This window comes from Hyperolius riggenbachi, chromosome 1 (assembly GCF_040937935.1).
Source record: "Hyperolius riggenbachi isolate aHypRig1 chromosome 1, aHypRig1.pri, whole genome shotgun sequence".
In the NCBI taxonomy this organism is placed as follows: Eukaryota; Metazoa; Chordata; class Amphibia; order Anura; family Hyperoliidae; genus Hyperolius; species Hyperolius riggenbachi.
In genome coordinates, this window is record NC_090646.1 from 469,981,608 (window position 1) to 470,000,513 (window position 18,906).

Sequence of the window (18,906 nt, forward strand, 5' to 3'; positions counted from 1 at the left end):
AATAGTTACAAATGCTATTTGTTGTTTTTAGGTTAAACTGGTGCAGCACACCTACTCTTGTCTGTTTGGAACCTTCCTCTGTAACAGCGCCAAGGAGAGAAGTGAAAAACACATCCAAGAGCGCACATGTTCTGTTTGGTCACTGCTTCGAGCTGGTAATCGTGTTTTCAAGAATTTGCTCTACTCTTCCCAGTCAGAAATCGTAAGTTGGATATTCCAGTTGCTTGTGATTAACAAATGAACTCCTGCAATCTTTGCATTCCCTTTATCACAACAGACTGTTCGTTTGAATTTGCTTACTGGGTTTAACTAAAGTCATGAAATAGTTAAACCAAGCTATAACATTTATACTGAGGAAAGTATAACTTTCTAAAAGTAACTGTTCTGGTTGCATATCGTTCCAAAGTACCGTGGAATATGTGTAAACTGTTAAAAATAGCCATTTTCATAAATGACCATATCCTGCAGCAACACTTCTAGGCACTTACAGAGCTCTTTGGACTCCAGGGGCAAAAGTTGTATGAAAAATGTTGGATATGATAATGCTCCTGAGTGGTAGACATACCTGCTACATAGAACTGATATCTACAGTCACATTCTGCACAGATGTAATGCTGGGGATACACGGTACGTTTCTGTACTGTGTATCGACCAGCTGATCCAGCCAGCTGATAATATTCAGCTGCCCCGATCAAGCCACTCGACCCGCGCCCACTCTATTCCCGCCGGCGGACAATGGCAGGGAAACGAGTGGCTGATAAGGATCGCCGGCGGGGATGAGCGGGAATCTTTCCGCGGGGGCGCGGCTGGATTCGATCTGGCGGCTAATCGGCCACCGCATCGACCCGTCTATGCCCAGCATAAGATAACTTCTACCTGCATGGGAGGACTGATGAGAATAGATCTATGTATGTACTCTGTGAGCTGCTTTATAATTGTATTTGACCACTGTGAATGAATTAGAATTGTGGAACGCACAGGACAGCTTTTCCAAGTTTAGCAAATGCCAAGATTTTAGTTTTACCCAGCAAATGTACGTAAAACAAATGGCTGTACAGATAGGGAGTTAGATATGAAAACCAGTGAATTGGAGCCGAGAGAGGTTACTTATGTGTAGTGCAGTTGGAAGGCTCCTCGTGGTTCATATCTGGCCAGTCATGGACATACTTTTATCTTCCCTTCCATGTTACATAGGTGCTGTATCCTGTGTGTCATGTCCGCAATCTGATGCTTTGGAGTGCTGTATATCTGCCTGGCTCCTCTCCATCAACACCTAATGAGGAATCCTGCATCCCCTACCCAACCCCAGGTTCAGCTTCAGATGAAACGCCACTAGGCAGGTAAGAGAAAAAGAGCTTTGTGACTGGCCATATAAATTACACCTAAGGAGGTTTTATGCTTATAATGTACGTTCTTCTTCACTGTTGGCTTTGGTCTGGATTAATTCAAGCTAGTGGTATGTTGGGAAATGTATCAGACTTATGCTGAACATGTGTTATCATTTTTTATTGAATTGAATCAAAACTGCTTATTTCTAAGAAAGTGAGGCATACTCTTAGAAACTATCAATTACCTATTTTCATTGTGCAGTTGAGTAGGAGAAATTAGCATGATTTATTTCAAGTGGTTAAGTGTTGCTTTCATTTTATAAAATCTACACTGTAAACTATGCACACCAAGTCATATGTACAGTGAGAAAAAAACTGCATGTAATTTAGAAGGAAAAAAAACTAGTTTTTTTTTTTTTTTTTTGTCTACATCTGGTTAAATATTTAATGAGATCTAAATTTTCTAAATGGATAATGCCTTTTTGTGGGTATTTTTTTTTTGATGTTCAAGCTCCCCCAGGGCCCTGTCCACTTGGGAAATTGATATTTGCCTGCTTATTTTGAGACTACATGACAAACCTATATTGTGAAAAAAAAATGCCATCCCATAAAGCAATACAAACCAGAAAATATACCTATCTGGAGCTTTCATACTTTCATGAGCAAAGGAAAGTTAACCATTTCTACCAGTCATGTAAGGAAAACAATATTAAGCCTTTTTTTTCTGTGCATCTTTATAGGTTACCAAAGACCAGGTCATATGATGACCTTCCAACAGCTTGTGAGCTTACTGTACCCTGTGTGAATAGACGAAGCAGTGACCCCAGCCTGAATGAGAAGTGGCAAGAACAACGACGTTCTCTGGAACTGAATGGATTGGGGAACCCTTCAGAAGATGGGCAGGAGGGAGAGAGACTTCCACTGGGAGCACAGCTGTCAGTGGCTGCTGGTGTTGGGGAAGGGCAAATGGAAAATATTTTACAAGAGGCCACAAAAGAGGAGGGAGGGGGTGAAGATCAGGCAGGGAAATTGGTGTTAAATGGGGAGTTAAAAGATCTTAATACTGAGCAAGTGCAGCACAAAGTACAAGAAGAGCCAGAGACTGCAGAGAAGGAGACTGCTTACCTGAATGACACAGCTGACAGGGATATTAATGGGGAAGAAGACAGTGTCAGTCTTACACCAGGACAGGTATGTGAAGAACTTGATCACCAAGAGAATGAATCTACTGATTTGGAGTCAGTGACTGAAGTATGTGCTAATCAGGTTTGTGAGGCTGAAGAAACTCCTAGTCAGGTTGCTAAGGAATGCTTCTCTGAGCCAGAAGATAATGAGCAAAGCGATGAAAGGGGTTTGAACTGTGAAATCCAGAACAGTCCCACATCGGAGGCTCCTCCCACTTTTCCATCACATATTATACTTGATGGCTCTACAGAAACTTTAACAGATGACTTTTCACCTTCATGGCTCTGCAGGCTGGACCATGTAACTGCTGCAAATGAACTTTCACTGAAACCAGAACAGGTGTCTGAGGAGGGTCTCATTATGATGGGTTTGCATGGGCTGCAGAGTCAAAATGAAAGGACTTGTTCTCCTTTTCCCCTTATCCATAGTGCCTTTCCCTCTTCTGAATGCAATTCACAGACTGTATGTAATAGGGACCAATCTTCACCTCCTATCCATGATGGACCATGTCTCAGCGTGGACAATCGTCGGGTGAAACAGACATTGTCACGTCAAAATTCTAGCTCAAATAACCCCCAAATTCACCTCAAAAACACCCCACACAAGTGCCCTTTGCACAGTTGTGGGAGGCACCGCATAAGTAGCACCCCTGAGCAGCCAGCCCGCAATCACCTGGATGATGATGGGATGCCCTTGTATGTGGATGCTATTCAACAAAGACTGAGACAAATGGAGAGTGGCCACCAACAGGAAGTGGAGACTTTAAAGAAACAAGTGCAAGAGCTACGTTGTCGACTTGAAAGCCATTTTCTTAATGGTCCTTTGCGTTGCAATGGCGAATATACAGATGATGTGGTGAGTTCAAATCAGTATCATTGACTTAGAATGTCCAACTGATGATTTTGATGTGTTTGTTATTTAGTGTAACCATGCTTGTAAATGTTGCGTGACTCATTTTTTTTAAAATTATTATTATTTCATTACCCTTCCCTGTTTTGAAAGTTGTGTTCTTCCCTCTGAGTAAGATTCTCTAAAGCTAAGACTCTTTCTTACTGTTTTGAGAAGACTACGATTGGTAACACTGGGCAACACAATCAGTATTTTCAAACATTTGTAGTAACTGAAGCCTGAAGAACTTAGTGCAGTGCTCTTTCCGGGCTCATTGAATAGTATATTCTCTCCTTGACTGGCTGTCACTAGGCTGCACTTTGAAAAGGACAGCATGGGCTTGGGCAGTCTTGTTCATGGACTCTGTGTGGGCTTCATTCATTTTCTTTGTACAGTCAGTAGAATTGTATCTGTAAAAAAAGAGCATGTTGTGTAGAAACCACTCTACACATAACTGAATCCTGTGCAGGACTGAGTTGGAGGTCTTTGCTGCCTGTACTGCACAACATAAGTCCAAAAAGGAATAAAACAGAAGACCACTGAGTTGTATGGTTTTAAAGAGACATCATCCATGTAAACATCACATTTGAATGCAGTTACATTTTTTTTTTTTTTATCTATGTATGATTTTATCTTTGTGATCCTACTCCTTTGCAGACCTCAATTCCTGACTCGGAAAGCAACCGAGATCCCAGTTGTTTGTCAGGCTGCAGCACAGAGCCCGAGGTCAGCTGGGAGCAGGTGGATAAGCGGGACACGGAGGTAAGCCACATCCTCCTCTCCTGGCCCAGCAAAGCACTCCATGTATAACATTTACAAGTGTGGTCCACCATTAATTTTTAGGGTATAGGTCGGTTATGATCCTACAGATGATTTACACACACATACCCTTGCGCAAGGAAAATGTGTTTCAGGAGAAAGTACTGTGGCAGTGTTTGCTACACCTGCTGTACTTGGTACCAGACTTGTGCCATTCTGTGAAGATGGTACAGTACAATAAAGGATCGCACACACGTCTATGGGTATGCTGGTGCCGGGCCCCAGGCTGTTGCAATAGTAATTTTCATGAAGGAGTCCGCACACAGACTGGAGAAACAATCAACGTGAAGTTTTATTTTCCCATCACATACATGTGCAGACACTGTCTGCCCTGCTTAGGCCGACGCACGTTTCGGAGCCACGCAGGGTCCCCTTTATCAAGGCAAATAGCAGATAAGACATACTTCTGTGAAGATGCATATGTTGTCCAAAAATATTGTGCAATGTGGGTTGTGGTGAATTATGTGAACAAGTCCTTGCTTACCTATAGGAAGGCATGGAATCCGTTCTGCATGTCTATTGATCTGCTGCTGTCCTTACTAGGAAGCGGTCTGGCTGCAGACCAAGTGTGAAGTGGCCCTTTAGGCTCTAGGGTGGCGACACTGGGATGTTGGGAGAGAGGTCTGGAACCTTGCTATGTTGCATTGAACTTAACTGTTTTTCCCCCCCAATGATAGGTAACAAGATGGCTTCCCGATCATCTGGCAGCCAACTGTTATAACTGTGAGAGCAAGTTTTGGTTGGCAAGTCGGAAGCACCATTGTAGGTAAGATGTGGGAAAGCTCTGTTCCCTCCCTTTTGCCCACTTACTCTTCATCCATAATTTAATGATTGCCAAGTTAGAACTCCTAGCATGCAATATATGCTCCATTACCACTGTGACCTTCCTCCATCTTAGCCCTTTTTCACTCCTTTCAGGAATGCAGATGCCATGGCGGAAACCTGGTGAGCTTTGCTGAAGTCTGTTAGCCAGTTTGTCCGTTTGCAGACACAAGAACTAACAATACTTACTACTTCCGATACTGTCCCTCTTACATTTACATAATAAATTTACACAACGGAGATCAGGTTGGAGCAGGAACAGCTTTGTGGTCTCTCACATGCAAAAGTGCACCAAACATTAGAAAGCTTTACAGACATATTAGCCATATTAGCAAGGGGTGAACATGGTATTTCTTTCTATTTAGATGTTCAGCTTAAACAAAAGAAAATTATGCATTTCCATTTAGTAACTGCAGTGTAGGAATAGCCAACACTAAAATGTAAGAGACTAGCTTGATGTTCAGAAACTGATTATTTGGATTAAACAAGTAGACTTCGGGCCTGACTCCCTGTTGCTCTCCAAACTGAATATTATTAGAGAACCTAAGTGATCCAGAAGACCTGACTAAGGTTTATTATTGCCCATCTACATTTTTCCCCTCTCCTTGTCCCACCCACGCCCTAACACAGAACTAGGTTGGCATCTTTTGCAAAGCAGAATCATTGCAGTAGCCTGGCACCCCACTGTCACTTGTGAGAGAGGGCTTGTCCATTCCACTCACCCTGTCGACCCTTGCTATCAGTTGGAGGACAAGTGTTATACTAACATCTCCTCCAGGATATTGGTCAACGAGCATGGTTGTTCTGCCTAGCAAAGTGGAAATCCTTAACCCCCCCCCCCCCCCCCCCCCCCCGTCCCTCCCCATTCGAATGTAATGTTTGTTACATAGGGGCGCTGTTCTCAGTTACTGTGCCAGTGGACTAACCTACTAAGGCCAAGTTCAAAGGGATGATCTGCATATTCAACCATGTGGTTACCAAGTTTTTGAGAGCCTAACATCCACTGATTAAGCATTACCTCTTACTCTGTATATGTAACTGAATAAAGGCCTTAGAATAGCTGGCCACGATTGACAGCTTGCACACTACGCTAGGTAACCAAGGATTAACAACCACCGTTCTTCTAAATACTTTTTATTTAATACAACCGTGTGGAAACGCATGCAATTGGAGGTGGTGCAAAAGTGCTAACCACACTGCTTCACAGCTGTCCATGCAACATAGGCCTAATCATTTTTTGGGATTTAAACTGATGTACACCTTGCATTGGAGAGCTATAGAGTCTCTAGAGCCTTGCCCTTACAACTCACATGCAGCTGTTTCAGGTTATTTGCCCCCTCACCAATGCCTGGTATAAATGCTGAATGTTCCCTTTCCTAGTGAAATGACTGTTTACTTCCCATTCTGTACAAGTATATTACTCAAGCTGACTGGAAATACAGTGTGGGAAGCTATTTGACTAAAGGAAACATTCAGTTCTCTCTTCTCTTCAAACATTCAACCAGGTGCAAATTCAAGAGTGAATTCACTACTCCTCACTGCATGTATCCTTTAGGGATCGGTCACACAGCAGCCATAGTGCTACAGACATGTCTAGTACCTGCTATACTACTAAAGCCTGCTACACAACTTTATTTTTTTTTATTGGCCAATCACTGACAGATTTTATCACCTCCATGTAGTGTGAGAGTTTACATACACAATATGCTTATAGTATTAAAGGAATACTATCGATACCCAAGTGTTCTAAAATGACAATGGCCTCAATTCACTAAGATTATCTCCTGTCTTTAATAACTCTTCTAGAGTTGTTACCATGGTGATAAGGCATGTAGTATTCAGGAAACATTTTACCTCAGGCAAACCTAAAGTTAACTCTTCTGTCTTTAAGTTAACTCTTCAATCCTTAAAATACCTCCAGAGTTAAAGACAGGCTGTTAATTAACTGCATGTGAAAATAACTACAGAGGAGGTAAATTAACTACAGAGGAGGTAACTTAAGGAACTCTCTTGCCTTATTATCTCCAGCATGATCTTAGCGAATTGAGGCCAATGTACAAATAATGTCTACGTAGCTGTGTAAACATTTTCCTACTTTTCATGTTAAATTTCAGGGGCAAAAGCTTTAATTTATTGAGGGTAGGATTTAGCTATATTGGGACAAATCAATTGCAGAAGGGGTATCTGCTTCAATGCACAGCCAGAGTTGCATATCAGACTACAGAGTATTTTTCTCTGAAAGCAAAAACTGTATGAAAAGCTGTGGCAATTACAAATGTTCATAACAAGTTTCCTCTGCTCTCTTCAGACACTTCAGTCAGAAACACAGGACACCGAAGCTGCAGCCATTGGGAGCTTTCTCTCTCACACACACACAGTTACACACAGGGTTAACTGATCATGTGTGAGGGGAATGTCCCATCTCCTCATGGCTCATTCTGCTGTCCATTTTGGCGTCAGTAAAGTTTGAAAGTATTTTGATAACCGTAAACAAAGAGGTTGCTAGTGAAATGTATACACCAGTACTTAGCAGCACTTCCCAAACAATTCCTGTGTCAATTGAAAAAAATATGTAAATCGATAGTTTTCCTTTTAAGTCTGTTAACCATCATACTACATGGAGGTGGTAACCTTGCATAATCAAAATGTGAAGGTGTATACCAGGCTTAAAGAGTCTGAAGCGAGAATAAAGGTGGCCATACACTGGTCGATTTGCCATCAGATTCGACCAACAGACAGATCCCTATCTTATCGAATCTGATCAGAGAGGGATCGTATGGCTACCTTTACTGCAAACAGATTGTGAACCGATTTCAGCCTGAAACAGTTCACAATCTGTTGTGGTGGTGGTGCTGCTGCCGCCGTTCCCTTCCCCCCCCCCACCCCCCCCCGCCGCATACATTACCTGCTCCGCCGGCACGACTCCCGCGTCTCTCTCCGCTCTTCTTCTCCGTCTCCGCTCTGGTCTTTGGCCCCAGCATGCTTTACTTCTTCCTGCCCGGCAGGAAGTTTAAACAGTAGAGCGCCCTCTACTGTTTAAACTTCCTGCCGGGCAGGAATAAGTGAAGGCATGCCGGAGACCAGAGCGGAGAAGAAGAGCGGAGACGAGCGGGGGCAGTCGCGCCGGCAGAGCAGGTAATGTATGCGGCTCTATTGCGTCGGTCGTCGGGCACTCGAACGCCGCTAGCGATGCGCTCTTTACCCGCGGGCGATCGACGGTTATTTTCCGCACAGCGCGATCGACGGGATCGGACGAAATTGATCGAAATTCGGCGTGTAGCGCGAACGATTGGCAGCAGATTCGATCCCAGTGATCGAATCTGCTGTCGAAACTGCTGTAAATCGGGCCAGTGTATGGCCAGCTTTAATCTCGCTTCAGACTTCAGTTAGCAGGGGCATGTGTGCCCCTGCTAAACCGCCGCTATCCCGTGGCTTAACGGGGGTCCCTGATCCTCCAAATCCCCTCCGTAATGCGGGGGAGCGCTTCCTGGTTGGGGCAGGGCTAACCGCCGCAGCCCTGCCCCACGCGCGTCTGTCAGCTCGTATCTCCGCCTCTCCCCCGCCCCTCTCAGTCTTCCTTCACTGAGAGGGGCGGGGGAGAGGCGGCGATGCACCGCTGACAGACTCAACTGGAGGCAGGGCTGCAGCCGTTAGCCCTGCCTCCAGGAGCGACCAAGTCTGAAACCAAGTGTCGCAGTGGGGGGTTTGGGGGTCAAGGGACCCCCGTTTAGCGGCGCTATTGCGGCGGTTTAGCAGGGGCACACGTGCCCCTGCTAACTATGAGCTCTGAAGCGAGATTTATTCTCGCTTCAGAGTCTCTTTAAGGATGGTCAATGATATGTAAGTAAATCCACAGTTATGCCGGATTATGCACATTTTGTATGTAAATGTATGCAGCTTGAAAATGGACCAATGAAATCCCACCTTTTAAAGGAGTTCTGTGGGGGGTTGCGGAGGAGAAAAACAGACCCTTACCTTGGGCTTCTATCATCCCCGGGCAGCGGTAATGTCCCACGCCGTCCTCCTCCCATCCGCCGTTCTCCGCCGCCGGCCCCGGTCTAAGCGGCATGGGATCCAACTGCGGCTGCGCTACAGTGGCCACGCACCTGCTCGCTTCCACCTGCGTCATCAGAAGCTTACTGCGAAAGCGCAGTACAAGAAACCGTTGTACTGCGCCTGCGCAGTAAGCCTCAGATGATGCAAGCGGAGGCGCGGTAGCGCACATTATTCGTCTGTGTGCATACATTTGCATACACAATTGGCATAATCTTGCATCAACCCAGAATTATTTGCATCTCATTGACCACCCATAGTTGTTTATATAGTTGCAACTCCATTAGATAACATTAACAGTGGTGCTAGAGATTTACTAAAGGTGTCTTACAACTGAAAATGTAAGTGCAATGCAGTCCCTAGTAAATCACCTCCTCTAAGAGATTTTATCTCAACCGTTACTTGACTGACAGTTGCTACTAGAGGCAGAATCTACAGTCCACATACACAATTCAGTCATTAAAGTGTACAGGTAGCATGTAAAGTACACATTACTACAATAATTCAAAATATATGTTCACTGGAAATTATCTAGAAGCTCTCTTAATTGCACAGTAACCTGTTTGCATGGCTTTCATCAAAATGCATGTCCCGCTCTGAACTTAGTACTGTATTGTTTTGGAGTTTCAGTGGATGTATTGCTAAAATTTCAGGCTGTGCTTCAGAAGAGAACACTCACTTGTACATATTCTTTTTTTTCTTTTTTTGTGAGGAGCATTATACTGCTCATTTTTTTTCCAGAAGTCTGCAGTATATAAGGACAATCTAGCCTTATAAGTGCTTTGTTTACTGAATACTGACAGGTCCTCAGTAATAAGTCTCGCCCAGTAGGGGGCAATGTTTAGATTAAAAACCAATTCCATCTGTGGGAATATCTCCCATTTCAGTGACAGCTTTGGGGACCATACGACTACTCCATATGTGGCCTTACTGTCCTTTGTTTGAATTGGCAGCCCTATTTGATGTATTTGAAAACCGGATCACAAGATTTTTTTTCTACACATTTAAAGCGAAGTGACAATATTTAGACTCCTTTAAGGTAAATAGTATAAAGAGAACATTTCAGATACTGAAACTGAGAAATTTTTATGGAAAATATTTGCTTCCTTCAAATTGTATACCAGGAACACATTTCAAAAAAGTTGGTATGGGTAGCAAAAGACTAGGAAGCCTTTGGCTTCTCAGGCTGCACTGTTGTAAAAACAGACAGGTATTACCATATGGAGACCGTCTGCACGGAAACCATTCATGAACATGATCAACCCTAATAACATGTGTGGATCCAAGTTCATTTAAAGGGAAGGTACAAGCAAAATAAAAAAAATTAGTTTCACTTACCTGGGGCTTCTACCAGCCCCATGCAGCCATCCTGTGCCCTCGCAGTCACTCACTGCTGCTCCAGTCCCCCGCTGGCAGCTTGCCGACCTCGGAGGTCGGCGGGCCGCATTGCGTACATTTTTTACGCATTCCCGCTAGTGTCGGAACATTAACACATACATTTTTACGCATTACTGGTTCAATGCGTAAAAATTTACACATTGAACCAGTAATGCGTAAAAATGTATGTGTTAATGTTCCTGCACTAGCAGGAATGCGTAAAAATTTACGCAATGCGGCCCGCTGACCTCCGAGGTCGGCAAGCTGCCAGCCGGGGGACTGGAGCAGCAGTGAGTGACTGCGAGGGCACAGGATGGCTGCATGGGGCTGGTAGAAGCCCCAGGTAAGTGAAACTAATTTTTTTTATTTTGCTTGAACCTTCCCTTTAAGACTGATTCGTCAGAGCAAATGGCAGTTTTCCCATTTGCTTCAATCCAAGTTTGAACTTTGGTGGTGGTGAGGGGTCAGTTTGTTTGAGTTAGGCATCAAGTAGAGGCAGGGTTAAAATAGGGTTAGGTTTAGCAATGTTATAATATCATTAAAAGATACCAATATTCTATCGAATTACTCAGTGCCCAACAGTAGAATTTTGGTAATGTCACCAATCCCTGGCACCCTTTTTACATGTATGCAACCTGGATATTCTTGATGGCCAAACCCGAACAGAGACAGAGGATCAGCTAAGCAGTAAAAGAAGGGTTTTTTTGGGTTGTTTTTTTTGTAAAGGGTAGGCATCAATGGCTCCTTCTATATTCCTCTCATGTTAGGTTTTAATTTAAAATATGTAGTGTAAAATCTTAAGGGAATATGGATGCTGGTACTTAATCTCTTAAAATATGCCATTTGTCATTTTGCCATCATGCTAAATGTTTAGACTCGGCAGTCTAGTAAAGGCCTTCATAGTCCCATAACAGGATTTCTTTAATAGTAACTAGAGATGAGACAATCAAACCAGGTGACATTTGTGGAAACTTCTGCCAGATTACTGATTAGCAGCTTCTGGGTTGAATGAGCTTGAGTTCTGATACATAGAAATTAGTGCATGAAGTCAGAATTTAAGTTCAGCTCTATAAATAAGCATACCTACATGGCTAGACAAATGACACATGCAACCAAACTACATTATGTATAGGTGTCATATCTGCAAGAGATACACATTTGTTTTATTATATTTGAAGTAAAGAGCCATATGGAGAGTAAAGGAAATGTAAATATTGAATCCTTCTTCTGATATCGGTTGAAGGACAACTGAAATGAGAAGAATGTGGAGGCTGCGATATTTATTTCCTTTTATTAAACAATGTTAGTTGTTAGCCTGCTGGTCTATTTGGCTGCAGTGGTGTCTGAATAACCCCAGAAACAAGCATGTGGCTAATCTTGTCAGATCTGACAACGTCAGAAACACCTGATCTGCTACATGCTTGTTCAGGGTCTATGGCTAAAAGTGTTTGAAGCAGAGGATCAGTAGGATAGCCAGGCAACTGGTATTTCTTAAAAGGAAATAACTATGGCAGCCTCCATATCCCTCTCGCTTCAGTTGTCCTTTTAAGGCCATATTAAGCAGGTTGATGTTGAGACCATGATTATCTCAATCATTTGGACAATTCTAACTCGCATTATTATTTGCATAGCAGCATGACAAATGGACATGCCAACCAATTGCCCTACGTCTAGCCTAGGCTGTAGTAGTATGTTGGCCATTGGTTGAAGCAGGTTACATTGGCAAGCTGCATAGACGGCTAATGTCTATTCATCAAGCAACTGGTAACTATTTACATTGCTTAAAATGTTTCTTCATTTTAGGAGGCATTAGGCGTTCTGCGTTTTATAGTACACCTAATGTTTTGGTCATCTTTTTGTTTAAACAAAGGAAAAAAAAGATGTTTTAATGGTATCTTTAACATGAATTTAGAGTGAAATGCACTTACAAGTCGATTAGTTTTATTTATTAATTGAAAGTCTGAAAGTTATCAAGAGTATATTAGGAACAGATCTGCTCTGTGTAGAGTCCTGCGTTGTGTGCTGAACTCCATGCATGGGTGACTTTTTATTTTGCATGGTTATTAGCTTGCTCACTGTTGTGTCTGAAGTGTAATCCTCATTTATAACCAATATCTGTTCTTCAAAGTGCAACTCCAGGCAAACAGGGAAATACCTTGAAATTCATAGATGTGGACTTACTTGGCAGAACTCCTTTTGTTTAATCCTTTGTAGTTATGGTGACATGTTATGCTGTTCACACACTGAGAACTGAGAGGTTTGATCTGAGAGATATTCTGCGCCAGCAGGGCCGGATCTAGACTTTTTGCTGCCTGAGGCAAACTTGTGAAGATGCGCCCCTCCCCCTATTTTGAATGATCGCACAGCACACAACAATTTACTCTGCTTCATTTAATGTGCTTACATGACATGCTGTAGCTCAACACAATTGCACACTGGCTGTGAGTCTTTGACAAACAAACTGCTCACCCCCACAGCCACTCAATTCCTCCTCAGTCAGGACAGCAATATCACCTCCTCCCTTCTGGTGTGCAAGTCAAATGAAATACTGCTGCTTTCCTGCCTCCCCCCTCCTCACTCACTGTCAGACTCCTCACACAGCACAACAAGCTGCTTTTCTCACACCGAAGGAAATGTACAGGAAGAGCAGTAACTTTCACCGTGATGTTTGAACATGCTATTGTGTGCCGCAAGCATCCTATTCCCCGCGCGCCCCCCCCCCCCCCCCTTTATTACCTGATTGGCTGCTCAAAATAAAAATGTTGAGGTTTTATTGCACATTGCAACAGTCAATCATTCAGTGATCTTCCACTTAGCTTTCAGATCATCTCCCAGTGTGTGACCAGCATATGCAATGTAGCAGAGTCTAAATGGCTGCTAATGTTTGCACTAGAGTATACCATTTCATTTCTAGGGTGTATCGGTTAATGGCAAGTTATCACAGGTTTAGAAATGGGAACATTTTAAAAGCATGCTGGGGGTTTGAAATGCTTTTGGATGAATGCATAACTTAAGGTGGTCATCAGGGCTAATCTTTCCTTCCACCTCTACCCCCTGCCTGCCTTTAGGTGCCCACTAATTGATTGTACAATTTTACCAAAATGTATGTAGTAGAAGGGTAAACTTGAGTGTATATACTCTGAATGTGTACTTTACATAGAAGTGGTAAGATTGTACAGTCAAGATGTATCATTAGATGTTTTTTAAAATGAAAAAGCCATATTGCTTTATTCCTTGCGTGGCCTTTGCAGAAATCCCTACATTGTTTCCTGTTCTTAGGGCCCTTTTCCACTAGCAATCGCTAGTGTTCGCGCTGAACGCTAGCGATTGCGATTCAGCAAAAGTTAAAAATTACCTGGCGATCTCCCAATGTTTGCGATCGCAATTTTTCTATGCTATGCACTGCATAGCAAAATCGTGGCAGTAATCGCTCCGCCGCGCGTTCGCGATTAAGTAAAAAATTAATCACGGTAGTGGAAATGACCTACCGCGATTCCTATGTTAAAAAGCAAACCTTATAGATTTGAAAATCACTAGTGGTTTGCAATTTTGCGATTCAGCAAACGTTATAGTGGGCCCTAAAGGATGAATTTTCTAATCCTAACCTCCTTCCTATAAACCCTTTGCTTACTCCTATCCCTTACTTCCTCCCCAAACGTCAACCCTGATATTAACTCCTTCCTAACTCCAACAAGATTAAACATCCTCATACTCTGTACTTCTACCCCGCTCTGATAACTTACTTGCTTGTTCTCCACAGTGGGAAACGTTTTTGCCATGCAATAGCTGAAAATTTGCTCCAAAAGTTAGCAAAGTGTACTGAATTGAAAAGGATTCATTATAGTAAAAGTGGTTTAGCTGTATTCTATCTACTGCATGGAGCATGAATGGTAACGTGTAGTGCAATTTAAGACACCGCTATAGGGTTGGGTTTTTTTTTCTCGAAAATTACAATTACTGAAGGACAGTATGGTATTATGCCTTCTTTTGTCTGTCCAATGGCTTTGCTGGGAGTTTTGTTTTGCTATATGGAACAAGTGTAGCTTTGTGGAAAGACGTGCAGTCTTTGTTTCCCCGGCCTGTGTAACGGAGTCCATTCTGGCAGCGAGATTAGCACTTTTCCTTTTTCATGTTTGCCTGGAGGACCATTTTAATCCAGTAAATAAATCTGTTTGATGTACATTTTATTTATGAAGTCCACAAGCAGGTTACTCATTTTGTGTTTTCCTACCATAAGATGATTCATTTGCTGACCAAGAACTTAACATGATCAGATTTTAAGTTTTTTTTTTTTTTTTCTCTCTCTCTCTCTTTCTTTGTGAAAGGAATTGTGGAAATGTCTTCTGCTCAAGCTGTTGTAATCAGAAGCTCCCTGTTCCAAGCCAGCAGTTGTTTGAGCCAAGTCGGGTGTGCAAGTTGTGCTACAGCAATCTTCACTCCAGCCTGGAACTGGAAAATCCCATCACAGCTACTTCTAACTAGGCAATCATCCTTCCGTGAAGAATGAGTGAGGTTTATCTTGCCTCTGTTGAATCTGCTGGAGGAGCAGGTTGAAGATGGCATATGGAAAAAAAAAACTCCCCTTCTAAGTGACTGCCCCACATATCTACTCCATTTTACATACCTTACTTTCTGTTCGTGTAGGAGCAGTATTTGTGGCTTGGACAGACATTTTTAGCCTGTGCTTTTTACTTTGGCTAGGGTGCTTCAGGGGATCAAAGCATTCTTCTGAAAGAGGGAGCACTGCAATCTTTCAGTGCAGTGCACTCATTCATGGGTGAAATATGTATCTGCACTATTCTTCCACATCATGAAACTCCTGTGTATGGAAGGGAATGATACCGAAGAACTGGAGGAAGAGATCTGTGGCTAAAGCTGAGTGCAGCCTTTAGGTGGTAGTCAGACATTCAAGGCATGATCTGACTACAATTGGTGTTGCACACAGAAGATCAGCACATAACTAGGAACACACTGCTTGGCCAGCTGCAAATGTTCATTCCTATGGAGGAGGGGTGAGGGTGGAGGCCAGAAGGGTGTAGAAAGATGGGCATCCTCTGCAAAGGAATTGACTGATCACTATTTCCCCAATTGGGGCTGGACAGGGCTTGTAAACATAGGCTCATGCCACACAGGGCATTTCCTCATTAGCAACACATCCATAGCTGGGAATGGCCCGTACCATTTAAATCTTATGAGTACAATGCTTCTATCTGCATTTTGTTGCCAATACCTGATAACATTACTTCAGCTAGTAATGGAAGTGAATATGGCCAGTTCCCATCTATCTTGTGTTCTGATTAGCCCATGTGACAAAGCCCACATGATTGCTGCCGAGCCCGATTGCAAACTGGAATGGGCAAAACAATTTACATAGCTTTAGCACATTTTACGCTTATACATGCAGCTGTAGGATAGATGAGGTGGGTGGCATTCTGTACACTCCCACTTTGTACCCCAAAGCCAGAAAATTCCTGCTGTAAAGTTTGTCTCAATCTGCCTAATGCTGCAGCTTACTAGCTGTTAGTAAATCTCTAGGCTACATACAACTAGTTCTGGATAGCGGTGTGAGATGGAAGACTTAAACGTGGCAGCCAGAGGTTTTCTGAACTGGGTTGTGTAATGCAGAGCATTTCTCACACCTCATCTCCATCCAAGGATCTTTTCTTTACCTGCAAGTATGTTATAAAATTGTAATTTTTTTGAGATTCCATTTGAAAACATGTCTGTTCGGTTGACAGGAAGAAGGGGATAACAAACTAGTCCCAATCAGCTGTTTTTTTTTAATATTTTTATTTGCCGCTATGAGCCTTTTTCACCATCTTTTGAGGCAAAGCTTTAGCAGCCAGGCAAATAGAATTCATTCTCATCGATCCGGAAAACGAACTGGCTGTGCACATGTTTAGTGTGTATTCAGACTGGACAGTGTAGTGCACAATCTCCTGATGCACCCACACACATTTCCTTCTACTAAAACATGCTGGCACTTTTTCTGGAAAGTGAAAAAGGTCCATAGTGATGGAGTAATGGCTTAGTTTTTGAGACCCATTAACAAACCGTAAGAGCTATTTTTAGTGCTATAGTCCATCTCTTATATACAGTAGCAGGCTTAACCTCATCCCTGCTTGTTGAGTGGCGGCTCAGGACCGTTCTGAAAGGCAGTACAAATACAAACTGTCTACGGTCTTACAGACTAAAACCTATCTCTGTATTGACCAAAAAGCACTTAGTGACTTAAAACATTAGTTCAAATTAAGCCATTGGCTCATCCAACAGCTACAGCAGACTGCATGTGTTAGAGGCTTTAGGAAGCCTTCTTGCCTTGGAATCAATCTTTATGGGTTTGCAGGGTCATTTTGTGGGTCTTCTCACTTTTAATACTTTACCTCTTCAGCTTCTTTTCTAAGCTAGCAGTTGCAAGTATTACCCGAGTGGAAGTTTTAATGATAAGCTGTTGATCTTTTGCCCCTTTTTCTCAGTTAGTGTGCTATCCTGCGGAGCGTCAGTGTTAATGCTGCAGACAAAATTTTAAGCACTTTTAAAAACTGGCTCCACAGAATGCTAAGTATAAGTTATTTCATTGAAGAGTACTTCTTACGTTAAGCAACCCTTAACCTAATTATGTTTTTCTACCCACCTAGCTCTTGGGTTGCAATCAATAAATCTTTCTTTTATCTGATGCAGAACTTACATGTTTCTGGATTTTTATTTTCATGAATGACCCCTTGTTAAAAGTATTTGCAAAGGTTCAAATGTGACACAATGTAGGGGATGTATTAAGGACATTTTGTTTTGCACTTCATTATTTTTGTAAATTTATTTATTTTCCTGGCCCTCTCCCAACTCTAAGCAAGCCTGCGTAGTGCTGTGCCCTGGGAGGCTCCTGCAGGTGATGGGGAGGGGCTAGTGAACTATTGAGTGGACAGTAAGATAATTATTTTTATTGTCTACTGCAGGGTAGCTGCCCCTCTGCAAACACAGGGCTATGAATGACCAGACAATGTGCAGTTGGACAAGAGACCATAAAAGTGCACTGGTCTGAGAATTAGACCATTTTAGGTTCTCCATGAGGACGTAGGATATGTTAAACTTAAAGCATAGTAGCAAGCATTTAAAATACAATGGTGCATTAAGGTGAATTGATGGCATGTGACATTTTAGCCGCATACGTCTTAAATTGACAGCGGCCTATAGGATAGAAACAGCATAGAGCGTGACTTCTCATGAAAGCACAGGCTGTATGGGTTAATGATTGGGCAGCCAGACTATGAATTATGGGTAATTTTCTCTGAGAGAAAAAGACATTCTAATCTGGCTCTAGAGGTCACCATTCATATTGTTAGTGAATAAAGGTTGTGTTTGTGAAGTACAATAAAGAATATACCTCCACCTGTTGCTAAAAGTTTTTATTAACTGATGAATGCTGCCAAGCTCAGTCCAAATCCACTGTTCCCAACAGCATTCTTCATAGGGCTAGATTACACCTAGCGAAGCTTAGCCAATCTGCCAATGTCCCTCACACTCTGGTCACTTAAGCACTTTCCACCTTTTTCACTTCTCTGTTCTCCGTAAAGATTACTTTGTTACTACATAGATTGTGTGTACATATATATAAATATATATAAAACTCTCCTTTCTGTTGAGGCAGATAAAGAGCTTCTATTTTTTTCTTTTTTTTTTTTGTGTCAAAGCAAGAGTTAATTCATTTTAGTATTGTTAACTATCTAAATAAAAGTGAAATAAAGGACAGCTGACATGGTACTGTTTGAAGTGAAGTAATTAGAGGAATGGCTATAGCTGTGGTGATTATTCTGCTCAGGAATATGTTGGACAATCTAATCTTTACATTCCAAGCTATGTTCATAATTAGGGCCTGTTCAGACTGTCAGCGTTTGTAGAACGCGTATAAATTCAAAGAAACGCAAGTTGAAAAACGCATGCGTTTTTCTTGCGTTCAAATGCGTTTTCTATTGCGTTTTGCACACAGTGACCCAGGGGAAAAAAAGAATTATGGGAACCGCAGAGGAAAACGTACTCTAAAAACGCAATAGTACGCGTTTTTGATACGCGTCCATAGACTTTCATTGCGTCCGTTTCTGTGCATGACGCACAGAACTGCATGCAGCAATGCGGATAAGAAACGTATGCGTCTCATACGCATACATGTGAACTAGCCCATTCAAAAGCATTAGGAGCCGTTTCTATGCGTTTTTGGTACCCGTACGTGTTCCCTGAAAACGGCTAGGAACGCGCATAGTCTGAACAGGCCCTTAGGCTTCTGCATAATGCTGGGCCACATGGCCATTATAGCTTCTTGCCTTACTCTGTGTGATGCATGGGAACATACGCTTCTTTACCCTCCGGTGTGATGTACAGGCACGTGGCCTGCTGGCTTTCGGCTTTACCCTCTGGTGTGATGTACAGGCATGTGGCCTGT

The 18,906-nt window shown here is 42.6% G+C and overlaps 1 protein-coding gene across 2 annotated transcripts in view; it reads left to right on the forward strand.

Moving 5' to 3' along the window:
* MTMR3 (myotubularin related protein 3) overlaps positions 1–18,112 on the forward strand; it is a 100,144-nt gene extending 82,032 nt beyond the window's left edge. Inside the window, exons 15-21 of one of the 2 annotated variants that reach the window (XM_068240427.1) lie at positions 32–202; positions 1,195–1,340; positions 2,069–3,368; positions 4,059–4,163; positions 4,898–4,986; positions 5,139–5,165; positions 14,798–18,112. In XM_068240427.1, the coding sequence (XP_068096528.1) occupies positions 32–202; positions 1,195–1,340; positions 2,069–3,368; positions 4,059–4,163; positions 4,898–4,986; positions 5,139–5,165; positions 14,798–14,954 (1,995 nt within the window). In that variant the 3' untranslated portion in view covers positions 14,955–18,112. The remainder of the gene's footprint in view (positions 1–31; positions 203–1,194; positions 1,341–2,068; positions 3,369–4,058; positions 4,164–4,897; positions 4,987–5,138; positions 5,166–14,797) is intronic. The other variant, XM_068240435.1, reaches the window with a different exon arrangement.
* Positions 18,113–18,906: the final 794 nt, after the last annotated feature.